At 57.2% G+C, this 11,353-nt stretch overlaps 1 protein-coding gene across 1 annotated transcript; it reads right to left on the bottom strand.

Moving 5' to 3' along the window:
• Window positions 1-1,879: 1,879 nt before the first annotated feature.
• Window positions 1,880-7,962, bottom strand: PDCD1 (programmed cell death 1). Its single transcript, XM_052804039.1, has 5 exons — window positions 7,840-7,962; window positions 5,464-5,796; window positions 4,265-4,420; window positions 3,596-3,630; window positions 1,880-2,759 (listed from the first exon to the last, which is right to left on the bottom strand). Exons 1-5 carry the CDS (start codon window positions 7,946-7,948, stop codon window positions 2,541-2,543), a joined length of 852 nt encoding a protein of 283 aa, XP_052659999.1. The 5' UTR covers window positions 7,949-7,962; the 3' UTR covers window positions 1,880-2,540.
• Window positions 7,963-11,353: the final 3,391 nt, after the last annotated feature.

Raw genomic sequence — 11,353 nt, forward strand, 5'->3', positions numbered from 1 at the left:
ATGCGGGATGGTGGAGCTGGGAAAGCCAGAACTAGGGACTTGTCAGGACGGGAGGTAAAACAGCTTCCTCCAGATCCCGCACAGTGACTCCAGGAAGACTGAACTAATATCACCATGCTGGAGGGAGAGTCAAAACCATGAGTGGCTGCTCTCCTGGCTTGCACAGAAAGACAAGAGCAGCTCCTGCACACGAATGCACTCGGCTCCCCATCCCCAAGGAGGATGCTGGGGCATGGGGGCTGACTCCCATCTCAGGGCAGTGCTAGGTTCAGGGATGCTCAGTTGGGGGCTTGAAACCTGCATCCCGCCCGGAGCTCATCCCAGCCATGTTCCTGCTCTGGCCGCACAGCCAGTGCCGTGCCCAGTGCAGGGGAGCATAGCTCAGGTCTCTGCCAGTGCTGGGCACCCTATCCTCCAAACAGGGGTGGAAAATTGTGCCTGGCAGCCTGGAGCATCCCCACCACACACCCCACACATCCCCAGGCTCCAGCCTTGCTCCCTGCAAGGGGCAGGATTGCAGCCAGGCTGCTGGGGGACCAGAGGGGCAGAGGCACTGCTGCAGGCTGGGGGTTCTCCCATCCCAAACGGCAGTGGGAGATGTTTTTGCTACACCTTCGACCCCACGGGATGGCTTGGGAGCCTCCACTTGGCTGCAGACCACCATCCACCGAGAGGGGAAGGGACCCAGCCCCAACCACTCCTGGAGGAGCCATGGCTGCAGCCAGGGAGTGCAGGAAGGGCTGAAGACCCAGCACCTCCACTGCCCGAGAGGCAGGACGGAAAATATGAAGCAGGGCCCACCCTCTCGCCGCTGTCGCGTCTGACGGGAAAGCCAAAAGCAAAACTGCTGACTGAGCTCCGGCTTCTCACCCGCTGTGGCTGCCTCCTGCCTTGGCTTTCCGCTTGAGCCGAGCCCAGCTGGCCACAGCAGGTCTCTGCTGGAGCTGCTGGGGCAAGGAGCAGGGCTGCTGCTTGCAAAAAACCCCAATGGGCTGAGCCGTGCATTGGCGTGAGTGGATGTTGTGGGAGTTAACGGCACTGCCCGTGGTGGCTTCTGGGAGCCTTCAACAGCACCAGGGACCAAGGGGGGCCACCACATCCACTGTCCTGCCCTGAGGAAGGGTGAAAGCCAGCCCAGATGGATATTCATCCCATCTAGTCCCCTCTGGAGGTTTCTCAGGGACTCCCCAGCCCCCACAGGGGACAAACTGCAGTGCTTGGCATGCCTCACCCCTTCCCCCAGCGCCTGAGCTGGCTCCCACAAGGCTGCACTGGTTTTACTGGGGGTAAGGGAAAAAGAAACCTGCTGACGGTGCCACCGAAGTGTAAGATGCAAGTGACTCTTCTCTGTTTCCGCTAGGTTTTATGGTCTCCCAGCAGCTCTCTGCTGCCTCCAAAGCCACTCCTTACTGGGGTTTCTCCCCTCTCGAGCAGTTGTCACTTCTTTCCGTTCCGGTTGCTGGCAGGCAGCACAGCCCTGGCATCGCTTTCAAGAGGGAAAATGGAAGTTTGGAGCCAGAAAGCTGCACCGAGCACCATGTTGTGAGCTTTGCCCTGGCTGACGGCAGCCAGGCCCCTGGCACGACAGGGATGCTCGTCCCAAACGGGCTCAGCAAGAACCCTGAGACAAGCCTGGTAAGGGGGGGCTTGATTTGCAGCTGCACCTGGGTGACCAGCTCAGACAGGGGCAAGAGGAAAAAGAGCGGTGGCTTCTCTAAATTATTAAGAGCAGCTTCGTGGAACAGCAGCTTGTGTATTGCACGGAGAGGCCCAGGAACCACAACAGACGACGACGCCTCCCGGCTCTCGCCTGCGTGCTGCCAAGAGCCGTTATTTGCCTGCCCACGCACTTGCCATCACGAGTCAACAAACTCCCCGGACGTGAAACCCTTTATTCAGCCCCCAGGGCCAGATCCATCTCCCACCTGTGCAGGGAGGGACATGAGGGTAGATCTCGCCTCTTGCAGAGGAGGAAAGTGCCTGGAGACAGGAGGAAAAACAGCCAACCTACTTCCCAGGGGTTTCTTTAAATAGCGGTACACAAGGCAGTCTCTGCCCCAGGCAAGGAGAAGCCCTCAGCCCCAGGCTCCTGCGAGCAGCATCTCCCAGGATCCACTCCAGCTCTGGCCTCCGGCATTTCCTCCCACAGTCTTGCTTTGTTAGTTTGGGCTGGACCTGGGCAATGGAAGCATCGTGGCCACTCCAGAGAGCCCCAGGTGGAGGTAGAAAACTGAGGCACGACGTAAATCGCCTTTGGGACAGACCTGTTGGCATCACTGCTCTGCCCCGGCCCTCCTCCCTGCCCTGAGTGAAGAGGTGGCACGTGGAGCCCAGGAGGGACCTTCCTTGTTCCGTGGTACCCATCTCATGGCCACAATCCCACCATGGCCAGGACTGTCTGATATCAACTCCAGCAGCGGTGCCTCTGTCGCTCTGGTCCTGGCACACTCTATTTTTCCCAACTGCAAACTGTGGTGGGAGCGAGGGGCCGGGGCAGCCTGTCCCTGCCCACACCCCCTGGCGAGGAGGGACCCCAGCCCTCAGCAGGGCTGTAACTGCAGCTGCCAAGTCCTCTCATCCTGGTGTTTCTTCCCCCGCTCCGGCGTGACGGGTTTCTCCTCTGGGAAGATGATGGTGGCGTATTCAGTCTGGTCAACTGGCCGGGTCTCGGGGGGCACCTGGGTGTGCTGGTCCCACTGAAACTCCAGCACGCCGTAGTCCACGGTGGATATGGACACCATGGGGGGCTTCTCTTCCTTCTGCAAGGAAACCCCATCGGGGCACTTCATCATCCAGAGGTACCCGCCACCCCCAGCACAAGCCCCCTTTTTACAGCAAGTGCCGAAACCAGTTCTGAAGCATGCCGGGAAGGTGAGAGCGACACAAATCAGAAAGACACACAGACCTGGGATAGCATTTTCCCAGAGAAACCAGACTGTGAGCCTTGGGGTCACCACCGAAGCCATGTGGGTCTCAACTCTCTGCCTCTGCAGGCAGGTTGGGCTCCCTGCCTGCCCAGCCATGGAAGGCAGGGTTGTACTAGGAGCCCTTTTCCCACCTCTCCATTGGGCTCCGAGCTGGCACGGGGTGCACCAGGAGAGCCCAGGGCTGAGTTTGCTCAGCCCAGAGAGGGGAGAGCAAAGGGGGGCCTACTCGCTGCCTTCAGCTACCTAATGGGATTGGAGAGAAGATGGAGCCATACTCCTCCCGGTGGTGCCTGGCAAAAGGAAGACAGGAAGCAGGAGCTAGCCGCAGCAAAAGAAATTTCAGCTTAATATATTGGGGGAGGAATGTTTCCTCCCATTTTCTATAGCAACACAATCCACTATCAAAGATAACCCTGTTTTGAGCAAGGGTTGGACTAGAGAGGTCCCATCCTCCCTCAGGTAGTTTTTTTGATTTTGTGATGGGGCTGTGCTGCAGGTGCAGAAATGCAGTTGTAGCTGTGCAGAAAAGATCAAGCAGTATCAGAGAAGACAGGAGGAACGAGAAGCCTGTGAAGGGCTGATAAAGGGAGGCCCTGCACCCTCTGCACCCCAGCAATGTCACAATGTTCCCCTGCAGCACGGAAGGGCATCAGAGACGGAAAACTCACCGCTGGTGTGTTTTCACTTGGTGGTTTCTGCACATCTGCAAAGTAACACATTTGGTTAGAAGATGCCAAGACAGCTCGAGCATCTGGGGCTGGGGCTGACCCAGCCCCCACACCCTAGGAGAGTGCTGGACATGGCAACCATTGCACCACACTTCCTCCATCTCCACTCCGGGTCTAAGACCCTGAGCTTTACAAGGACAAGTGACATACCAGCCCACTGTCTAGGGTTTAATTGGGATTAGTGGGGTGCGATTCCTCAGGGGTCCCCTCTGGGAGAGCTCCCCTGGGTGCCTGTGGCATGGCTGAGGCAATGCCCAGTGCTGCAGCAGGGAGATGATGAGGTGCCCCAAAGGTGCATGGGAGGGATTCACATGCAACATTAAGGCACCGCACTAACGAGTGGTGCAAAGCCATAGCATGTGGTCTGGGGGCTCTATGAAGGGCGAGCAGGGCCCAAAGAACCCTTTGCCCCTAGGCATGGAGATACCTGTCCCATGGGGACATGCCACAGCTGAGTTTAGCACGTTGAACCAGCCCGTGTACCCCCGGGAGCTGCAGGCGTCTGGCTGCCCCAGGTCCCAGCTGGGTTTGCTGGATGAGCATCACCCATCAGGTCCCGCGGCAGACCCCAGCCCCTCAGTGCAGCATGCTCCCTGTGGGGGATCGTACCTCCTCTCCGGTATGTGACGGTGAGGTAGCCGAAGATCAGCAGCACAACCGCCCCAGTCAGCAGCAAGATGCCCACGAGCACAGCCCTGCTGTGGTTCGGGGTGTTGCCTTCCTCCGTCTCGGGCTCGTCTGTGGCATTTGTCTTCTCAGGGGCTGCTGTAATAGCCATCCAAAAAAGGGAGAACAAAACAGCAGGTCACGAGTGTAAAATGGCCTCTAGTCCTTGTGAAAGGCAACAGGGGAACATGGGGGCTGTCCCCAGAAAGGGCTCAGTCCCAGGCGGGCTGCCACAGCCCCACCAGAGGCCCTGAATTTCAGCTGACGGGGGATGTTTTGGCCATGTCCCATTCCTTCCCATTGCAGGTAGTGAGGATGGTCCCACACCGCTGAGAGTTGGAGCGCAGGGGGCCAGGGCACCGCTCTGCACCCAGAAGCAGCCCTGCAGCATGGCCCCATGCCCAACAGAGCCCCATGGAGGACACAGCTTCCCCAAACCTACCCGCTGCTTCCATGTCCTGGGGCCATCACAGCATCAGCTCATGTTGGGAAGAGATGTTGTGAAAGAGTGACTTCTGCAGTGCTTGTCCTTTTTCTAAAAGGCTACCTTCAGCCCCACAAAGCCTCCATGCTGCCAAGCAAGGGCATGGCAGATCTTGCTTCAAGATCTCAGTCTCCCACGCCATGGTGCTATGAGACCCTCCCAGGGCATGGTTTTGCAACAACGGTATCTACACCAACACTGGCTGTTCGAGGGGTCAGAGCCCTGGTCATCACCCCAAACACAATCTCTATCCCCAAAGGAGCTGTTCAGGGGTGAAGGCAGCTCCCTACGCTGGTTCCTGCCTCCATCTGTGGGTGAAAGCAGCTCCCTGTGCTGGCCTCCTGCCTCCATCCATGGGTATGGACTTGCTCCTCCCCACAGCATCGCTGAGGACACAGCCCCAGCAGGTTGGAGACCTCCTGCCTCAGGACCAGATCCAGCCACAATGCAGATGGGGGAGGACAGCCTGTGTCCCTAGACCTCAACCCTGCATGCAAGGAGAGGGGAAAGGGCAGAGCTGTGCTCTCCTGACCCACACCAGGTCCTCCCTCAGCGGGATACTGCCTGCCTTATGCCCTGGGGCTGCACTGTTTGGAAGAGGTAGCACTATGGGACGACACCAATGAGCTGTTCCCATCAGCTCAGCCCCCAGGCTGACCTGTGACCACCAGGTGGGACCGGTTGCTCTCCATCACTTTATCGGGTTCAAAGAAGGTGATTAGTCCACAGTAGTAGGAGCCTGAGTCATCCTGGTGGAGGTTCAGGATCTCAATCTTGAAGGCAGGAGTGTGGTTGGTGAGCAGGTACTTCTCTGTCTTCGTCTGCGGGTTGTTCCGGCTGATCTCAGCAATTTTTTGGGCTTGGCCCTGGTTGGTCTCCCTGTACCAATTGAGGCTGTACTCCGAGCCAGAGTCGTTCTCCATGGAGATATTGCAAAAGAAGGTGGCTGAGCTGCCTGCAGGGAGAGTTAACACTGCTGGGAAGAAGGTCACTGTTTGGGAGAGAGGAAACAAGGAACAGACATGGTTACAGTGGGCACAGGTCTCAGAAACAGGCATACCCCCCATGCAGGAACCAAGGATGCAAGGCCAGTCCGCAGCATCACCCCAGATCACGGGGAGGTACACCACGCCACGTCTCCCCTTCCTGAGTGTGTGCCTGCCAGCCAGAGGGTGATACTCAGGGGTAGTAACTGTACCATGAAGTGGTTTCAGCAGAGCTGATTGTGGTCTGGACTACCTAAAATTAACCCAGAACACCTGCACAGGGGAAAACAGGCTTTGGAGGTTGTATTCTTTTTAAATTTATGCTGTATTTTAGTGTCTCAGTCATCCTTCCTCCAGCTGATGTTGCCTCTGAAGGCAAGCAGAAGGACCAAGTCCTGGGCTGGGGCAGCACCCCGCAGTGCAGCCCATCGCGAGCCCGGCTGCCTGCCAGGGTGCTCCGGCTCTGCCCACTGCTCCATGCTGGGAGCACAGAGCGGGCAGGGGCTGCCCAGGGCACAGTATTTGCCATCCCCAGCCTGAGACCATCTGATGGGGCAGAGTGACCTAGAGCTTACGATGCCATCCCTTTCCAGCTGCCTGTCCCCTCCTCACATGTAAGTGGGCAGCCAGGCACCCACCCCAGGGGGGTCCTGGCCAGGCTTGCCAAGCTGCTCCCAGCACAGAGGGCAGTCAGCCACGGCCACAGCCCCCACAGCCCTTAGCACCAGCCCTGCTTCTTCGCCACATTTCCCTGCCCATGATCCCAAGCGGCTCATCCCACTCCGGACAGCAGGGATGTTGCGAACATGAACACAGGCCAGGCTCACAACGTCCCAGCTCAGCCAGCCCCATCCGGCAGGACAAGGCAGTTGCTGCATTAACTTTCGTGGGGAGCAATAAAAAGCAGGAAGAAGCATGTTTCACATAATTTATCTGACCAAGCCATTCAAACCGCCAATGCTTTGATAAGTCCCTGCCATTAAGAAGCTAATCTTTCCTTTTCAGAAGTCGCCACTGATAGCAGCCCCAGGGCTTGCAGGCAGAGTTAAAAACTCCGTCCCATTGCTCCAGTACTGGCCTGAGGCCATAGGACCATGACCTCAGCATCACCAACCAGAAAAGGAAACGGGACAATTCCTTGAATAGATACAGGATTAGATGGAAAACTGGGCTGAGAAATGAGGGATGAGACTGAACGGGAGGAGGGAGGGAGGGAGGGAAGTGCCCTGGCTCCCACAGGCAGTGCTGGCTGTGGCAGTGCCCACACCGAGAGGTATAATTTTTGCAGTGTTCTGGGTTTCTTGTGTTTAACAGGAAATATTCAGCAGGCTCAGGGCTTTGCTTCCTACCCAATGCTGTTGCCAGAAATGAATGAAGCACTCTGGAGGACTTCTGAAAGCAGAGGTTGCGTTTACATGTTTCCCTGCATCTTCCCAGCACCAGAGGTAACATCTGCTCCAAGGGACGCCCAGCCCTGCACACACCCTCGGGGCAGAAAACGCCCGAAGCCACCAAAGAAAGAGCCAGGCTGGGAGGAAAGGGGGACACGGCTTCATCAGGGCTCTTGCTCGCTCTGCCCAGACTCACCCCTTCCCTTCCACCTCCCTTTCTCCCCCAAATTTCACCCTGAGCAAAACTGCACACAGTACTCTGGTTCCCTCAGGGTCAAGTCCAAACCAGGAGGCGCAGCCCAAGGTCACAGCCCGAAGCCGTGAGAGCCAGAGCAGAAAACCCCAGATCCCGCATGGCACTGGCAAACCCAGAGGCTCAACACCAAACCCCGATCGTAGACAGTGTGCCCACAATGTGGTTCCAGTGCTGGCACCATGGTCTGGGGACATGTCCCCTTCTCTATCCTTTAACCCCGTTTCTGCCCTGAGCATCCCCATTTCCCTTGCTTCAGCTGCGCGTCCCCAAAAGCTTTGGGTTTTCTGCCTTCTTGATGCCAGAGCTATTTTTAACTACAAAGCTCCCAGCCCTTAGATGTTTTCCACCAGCTGCAAACAACACGGGCCATATCGGCGAGCACGCCATACTCCGGTACCTACCCCGGCGGCAGCTGGCCAGCATGGGGCCGCAGCAGAGCAGGACGGCGCAGAGGCCGGTCAGGGCCACCTCCACGCTGCCCCACGTCGTCTTCGAGGCACACGGAGCCATGGCGAGCCAGTCGGTCCCCTGCCCTGGCAGGTGTGCCGTGCCGTGCCGTGCCGTGCCACCCCCGGCTCTCTCCTTGCTTCCTTCCCCACAGCAGCAGCTTGTTCTCTGGCGTGTGCGGCAGGGGCTGGGGTGGAAATGAAACGTGCCCATCTCTGCCCCAGAGGGAAACCCGGGCTGCCTCCCGCCCCCAGCTTCCTCCCCGCAGACGCGAGGATCAGCTGAGCCAGGCCTGGCCCCTTCCCCGCCCCGCGCGCTCCCGGTGCGCTCCCACGCAGGCACCCGGCTGCCGAGCAGCGGGGACGGGGCACCTCTGAGCCCGCACCCTTTTTGGGGAAAGCTCCCAGGGATGGAGCAGGCAGGGACCACTGGGGACATGTCCTCAACCGCAAGCCTGGCCCGTAAGTAAAAGGGCTGTCTTGGGTTCCCAGGCACCCGTGGGTGCTCCCAGCAGGTGCCCATGGCAGTGGGGTGTTGGGGACATGTGGCACTGGGCAGCCAAGCAGGGTCTGAGCAGCCACGGGGCACCATTGGCAGGCTGCTCCCACCGGGAAGGGATGGGAGAGGAGGAAGAAGGCGAAGAAGAAGGCGAAGGTGGAGAAGGAGAAGGAGGAGAAGTTTTACCTCCTTAGGTATGTTTCTCCACAGACAGATTTGCAGAGAGCAGGGACAGGTGCCCAGGGCCGGGGTGCTGTTATTGGGGTGACCTTTGCAGCAGACTTCTTTAATTTCTCCACCGGTGATGTTCCCCGCTCACCTCGCTGACTAATACTTGCATAGGAAATAACCAAAGGTGAAAGCATGCTGTGGCTGGCTCCTCCGCTTCTCTCGAACACAGCTTCAGTGCCCCGCAGTTTTGGAAAGTGCCAGGGGAAAATTAATAATCGGGGTGAAGGATGTGATTCTCATGATGATTTCATTATTTTCTGGGCTTTCAGAAACAAGCAGAAGGACTGGGGCTTGTTCACCTCTCGCTTTCAAACATGGCCCTGGCAGGCGAGCGCGCTGGGGAAGCCACCCCTAATTCGGGATGGCCAAGGAGGGGGTTCTGAGCCAGGGCAGGCAGGGCTCACCCTGGGTTGGTGGCTCAACCCAGCCTGTCCTGGGTCCTCTTTTCCAGTCTCCTCCTGGCACTGCAGCATCACTCCTTTCTTGTGAGCTTCTCGCCCTGCTTGGGCCACACAGCAAGCCTGGGGGGGTTGTCCCCTCCTTGTCACCTTCCCATGCCGCCTGGCCAGAGGCCACCACCTGGCAGGGTGGCAAGAGGAACGCTCTCCACCATGTGTAATGGTGCTGGTGGGCTCCAAGGTGGACATCGCCTATTCCTTCGCAATTTCCTGCATTCTCATTAGAAAAACCCTTAACTAAACTAAACTAAACTAAATTCCAGAAAATATGGAAGCTGACAGCAAGGCTTTTCCACCTCTAGGCTTTGTGTCCCCAAAAGGTGACACCAGCCATCCAGGCCGTGTGTGTGGAGGCTTGTTTGGCGCTTGCAACATGTTTTGGTTTCTAGAGGCGGAAGATGTGACAGGTATCACCACCGAGATCGCTACTCACCAAACTAGGGATCAGCAGGAAAAACTGGCTCATCCTCCCCACCCCACATAGCAGCAGAGGGCTCTGATTAAAATCGTAGCACGAATTGCTCAAACTTTCCAATGCACGCTTGAAACGGGGCACAAGCTGGTATCCGGGGCGGGGAGGCTGCCGCGTCCACTAGAAACCAGTGGTGGCTAGATGCAGACCGTACAGCAATGTTTACAGATGCTCAGGTTCCTTTGGAAACCTGTGCCCCAGCGCTCCCCCCTCCTCCCCAGCAGGCTGGGGACCGGCACTGACACCGGAGCCTTTCCAGGCTGCTTGGGGTGCAGGATGAGGCTGTGTGCAGCCAGGAAGCACCGGGGAGCTCGCAGAGCCACAGAGCACACAGCAGAAACTGCAGAGGAGGGCAAGCCGGGAGCTCTCCAGCAGCACGCTGATGGAAAGCTTGCTCTGTCGCAAGAGAGAGAACAGGGGTTTTTTCCTCTTTTTGCTGAAAAAAAATTTAAAAGGATGAAAAGAATAAAAGAAAAGATCAATGTCGCTGCTAGGAAGCTGCTGAGGGGGAAAGTGAGGTGAGCAGCGGTGGCGTGCCCCAGCCCAGCACATGCCCTGGGTGCCGGCATCGCGGAGGAGCCTGGCCTCGGCCCCGCAGCAGTCCCCGGGCTTTGGGCAGGCTTTGGACCCTGCCTGCACCCTGCCAGACCAACACAGCTCCTGCTGGCTCTTACGCCAGCTTCTCCATCGCCAAGGAAAACAGCGTGGCTCCAGCCGTGCTGTGGCTCCCCACTCCCCGTTTACCATGCTGGTAAATCCCCTCCAGCCCAATGGGGTGGATGGCACATCTTGGGGTTAGCTGAGGGTGGCCTGAAAAAGATCCTTTGATACTTAAAATAAATTCTCTTTCTCTGAGCTGAAATGTGGTGAATTGCATGGGGCAGTCCTCTTCTATTTGGCCACCAAAAGAGCAAAAGGGCTAAAAAGGAAGGAGAAAGAGGAATAAGTGAGAAAACAGTTCGTTCTTCATAACTAAGAGACAGGAACTTCAGCAAGCACATCACACCACTTCATTGAAGCATAAATGTCCTTTTCTTTCCCAAGAAGAAGCTGGCCCAGTGTGTCAGCAAGGGTCCCACCTACACAGCTGTGACCCAGACGAGGCCCCAGTCTCCTGCAGCCACCACCATCGAGGCACACAGCTATCACCCTGAGCAACCACCTCAAAGGATCAAGGTTCAGTCCCAAAATGGCTTAAAAGCATCTGGGGTATTTAAGGAGCACTGAAAATTTGGAAGATGAAGAAGAAAGCAATGACCAAACACTTCAGATGGAGCTGACTGAAGCCCAGAGCTGAATGTCCTCAAAGTCCAGGAAAGCGAACTTCCCAAATGAGATGGGGAACACAAATTACCACAAAAAGATGTTGAGGAAGAGAAACCCACATGTTCCCAAAGATCCTTCCCCTGCTGGTTTAACTGAATTCACATCTGTGGGTCTGACCCAGACAGGAGGCGATGTGGCTGGGGCAAGAAGAGGAAATGGTTAATAGTGTTTGCAAATAAACAGAGAGCATTGAGGTCTTTCAGATACTTCTCAGAAATTAGGAAGGCCCCTGCAAACGATTTGCATGAGCAACGCCTGACCCTGCAGGGAAAGGCAGAGGCTCTGGAGGGGGGCTGGTGAGTAAGCAGCAAGTAAGCGGAGGGATGGAGCGGAGGTACAAAACTGTTCCTTCAGCAAGTGGAAATCTGCAGGGCCTGGGCAGGGCAATGGTAACTGTGATGCGAAGGTGCCACATGGGTAGTGCATGGGGCCACCGCCACCTCCGGCATGGCAGCAGGGTGCCGCTTCTGCCAGCGGGCAGAG

The sequence above is a fragment of the Harpia harpyja genome, chromosome 12, assembly GCF_026419915.1.
Source record: "Harpia harpyja isolate bHarHar1 chromosome 12, bHarHar1 primary haplotype, whole genome shotgun sequence".
NCBI lineage: Eukaryota > Metazoa > Chordata > Aves > Accipitriformes > Accipitridae > Harpia > Harpia harpyja.

Excerpts from the sequence above, each read along its gene's own strand:
- PDCD1 (XM_052804039.1), bottom strand. The coding sequence starts at position 7,948 with ATGGCTCCGTGTGCCTCGAAGACGACGTGGGGCAGCGTGGAGGTGGCC. Across the intron at positions 3,631-4,264 it reads CGTCACATACCGGAGAGGAG|ATGTGCAGAAACCACCAAGT; the intron begins GTACGATCCCCC and ends GTTACTTTGCAG. Across the intron at positions 2,760-3,595 it reads CAAGTGAAAACACACCAGCG|AAGGAAGAGAAGCCCCCCAT; the intron begins GTGAGTTTTCCG and ends GTTTCCTTGCAG.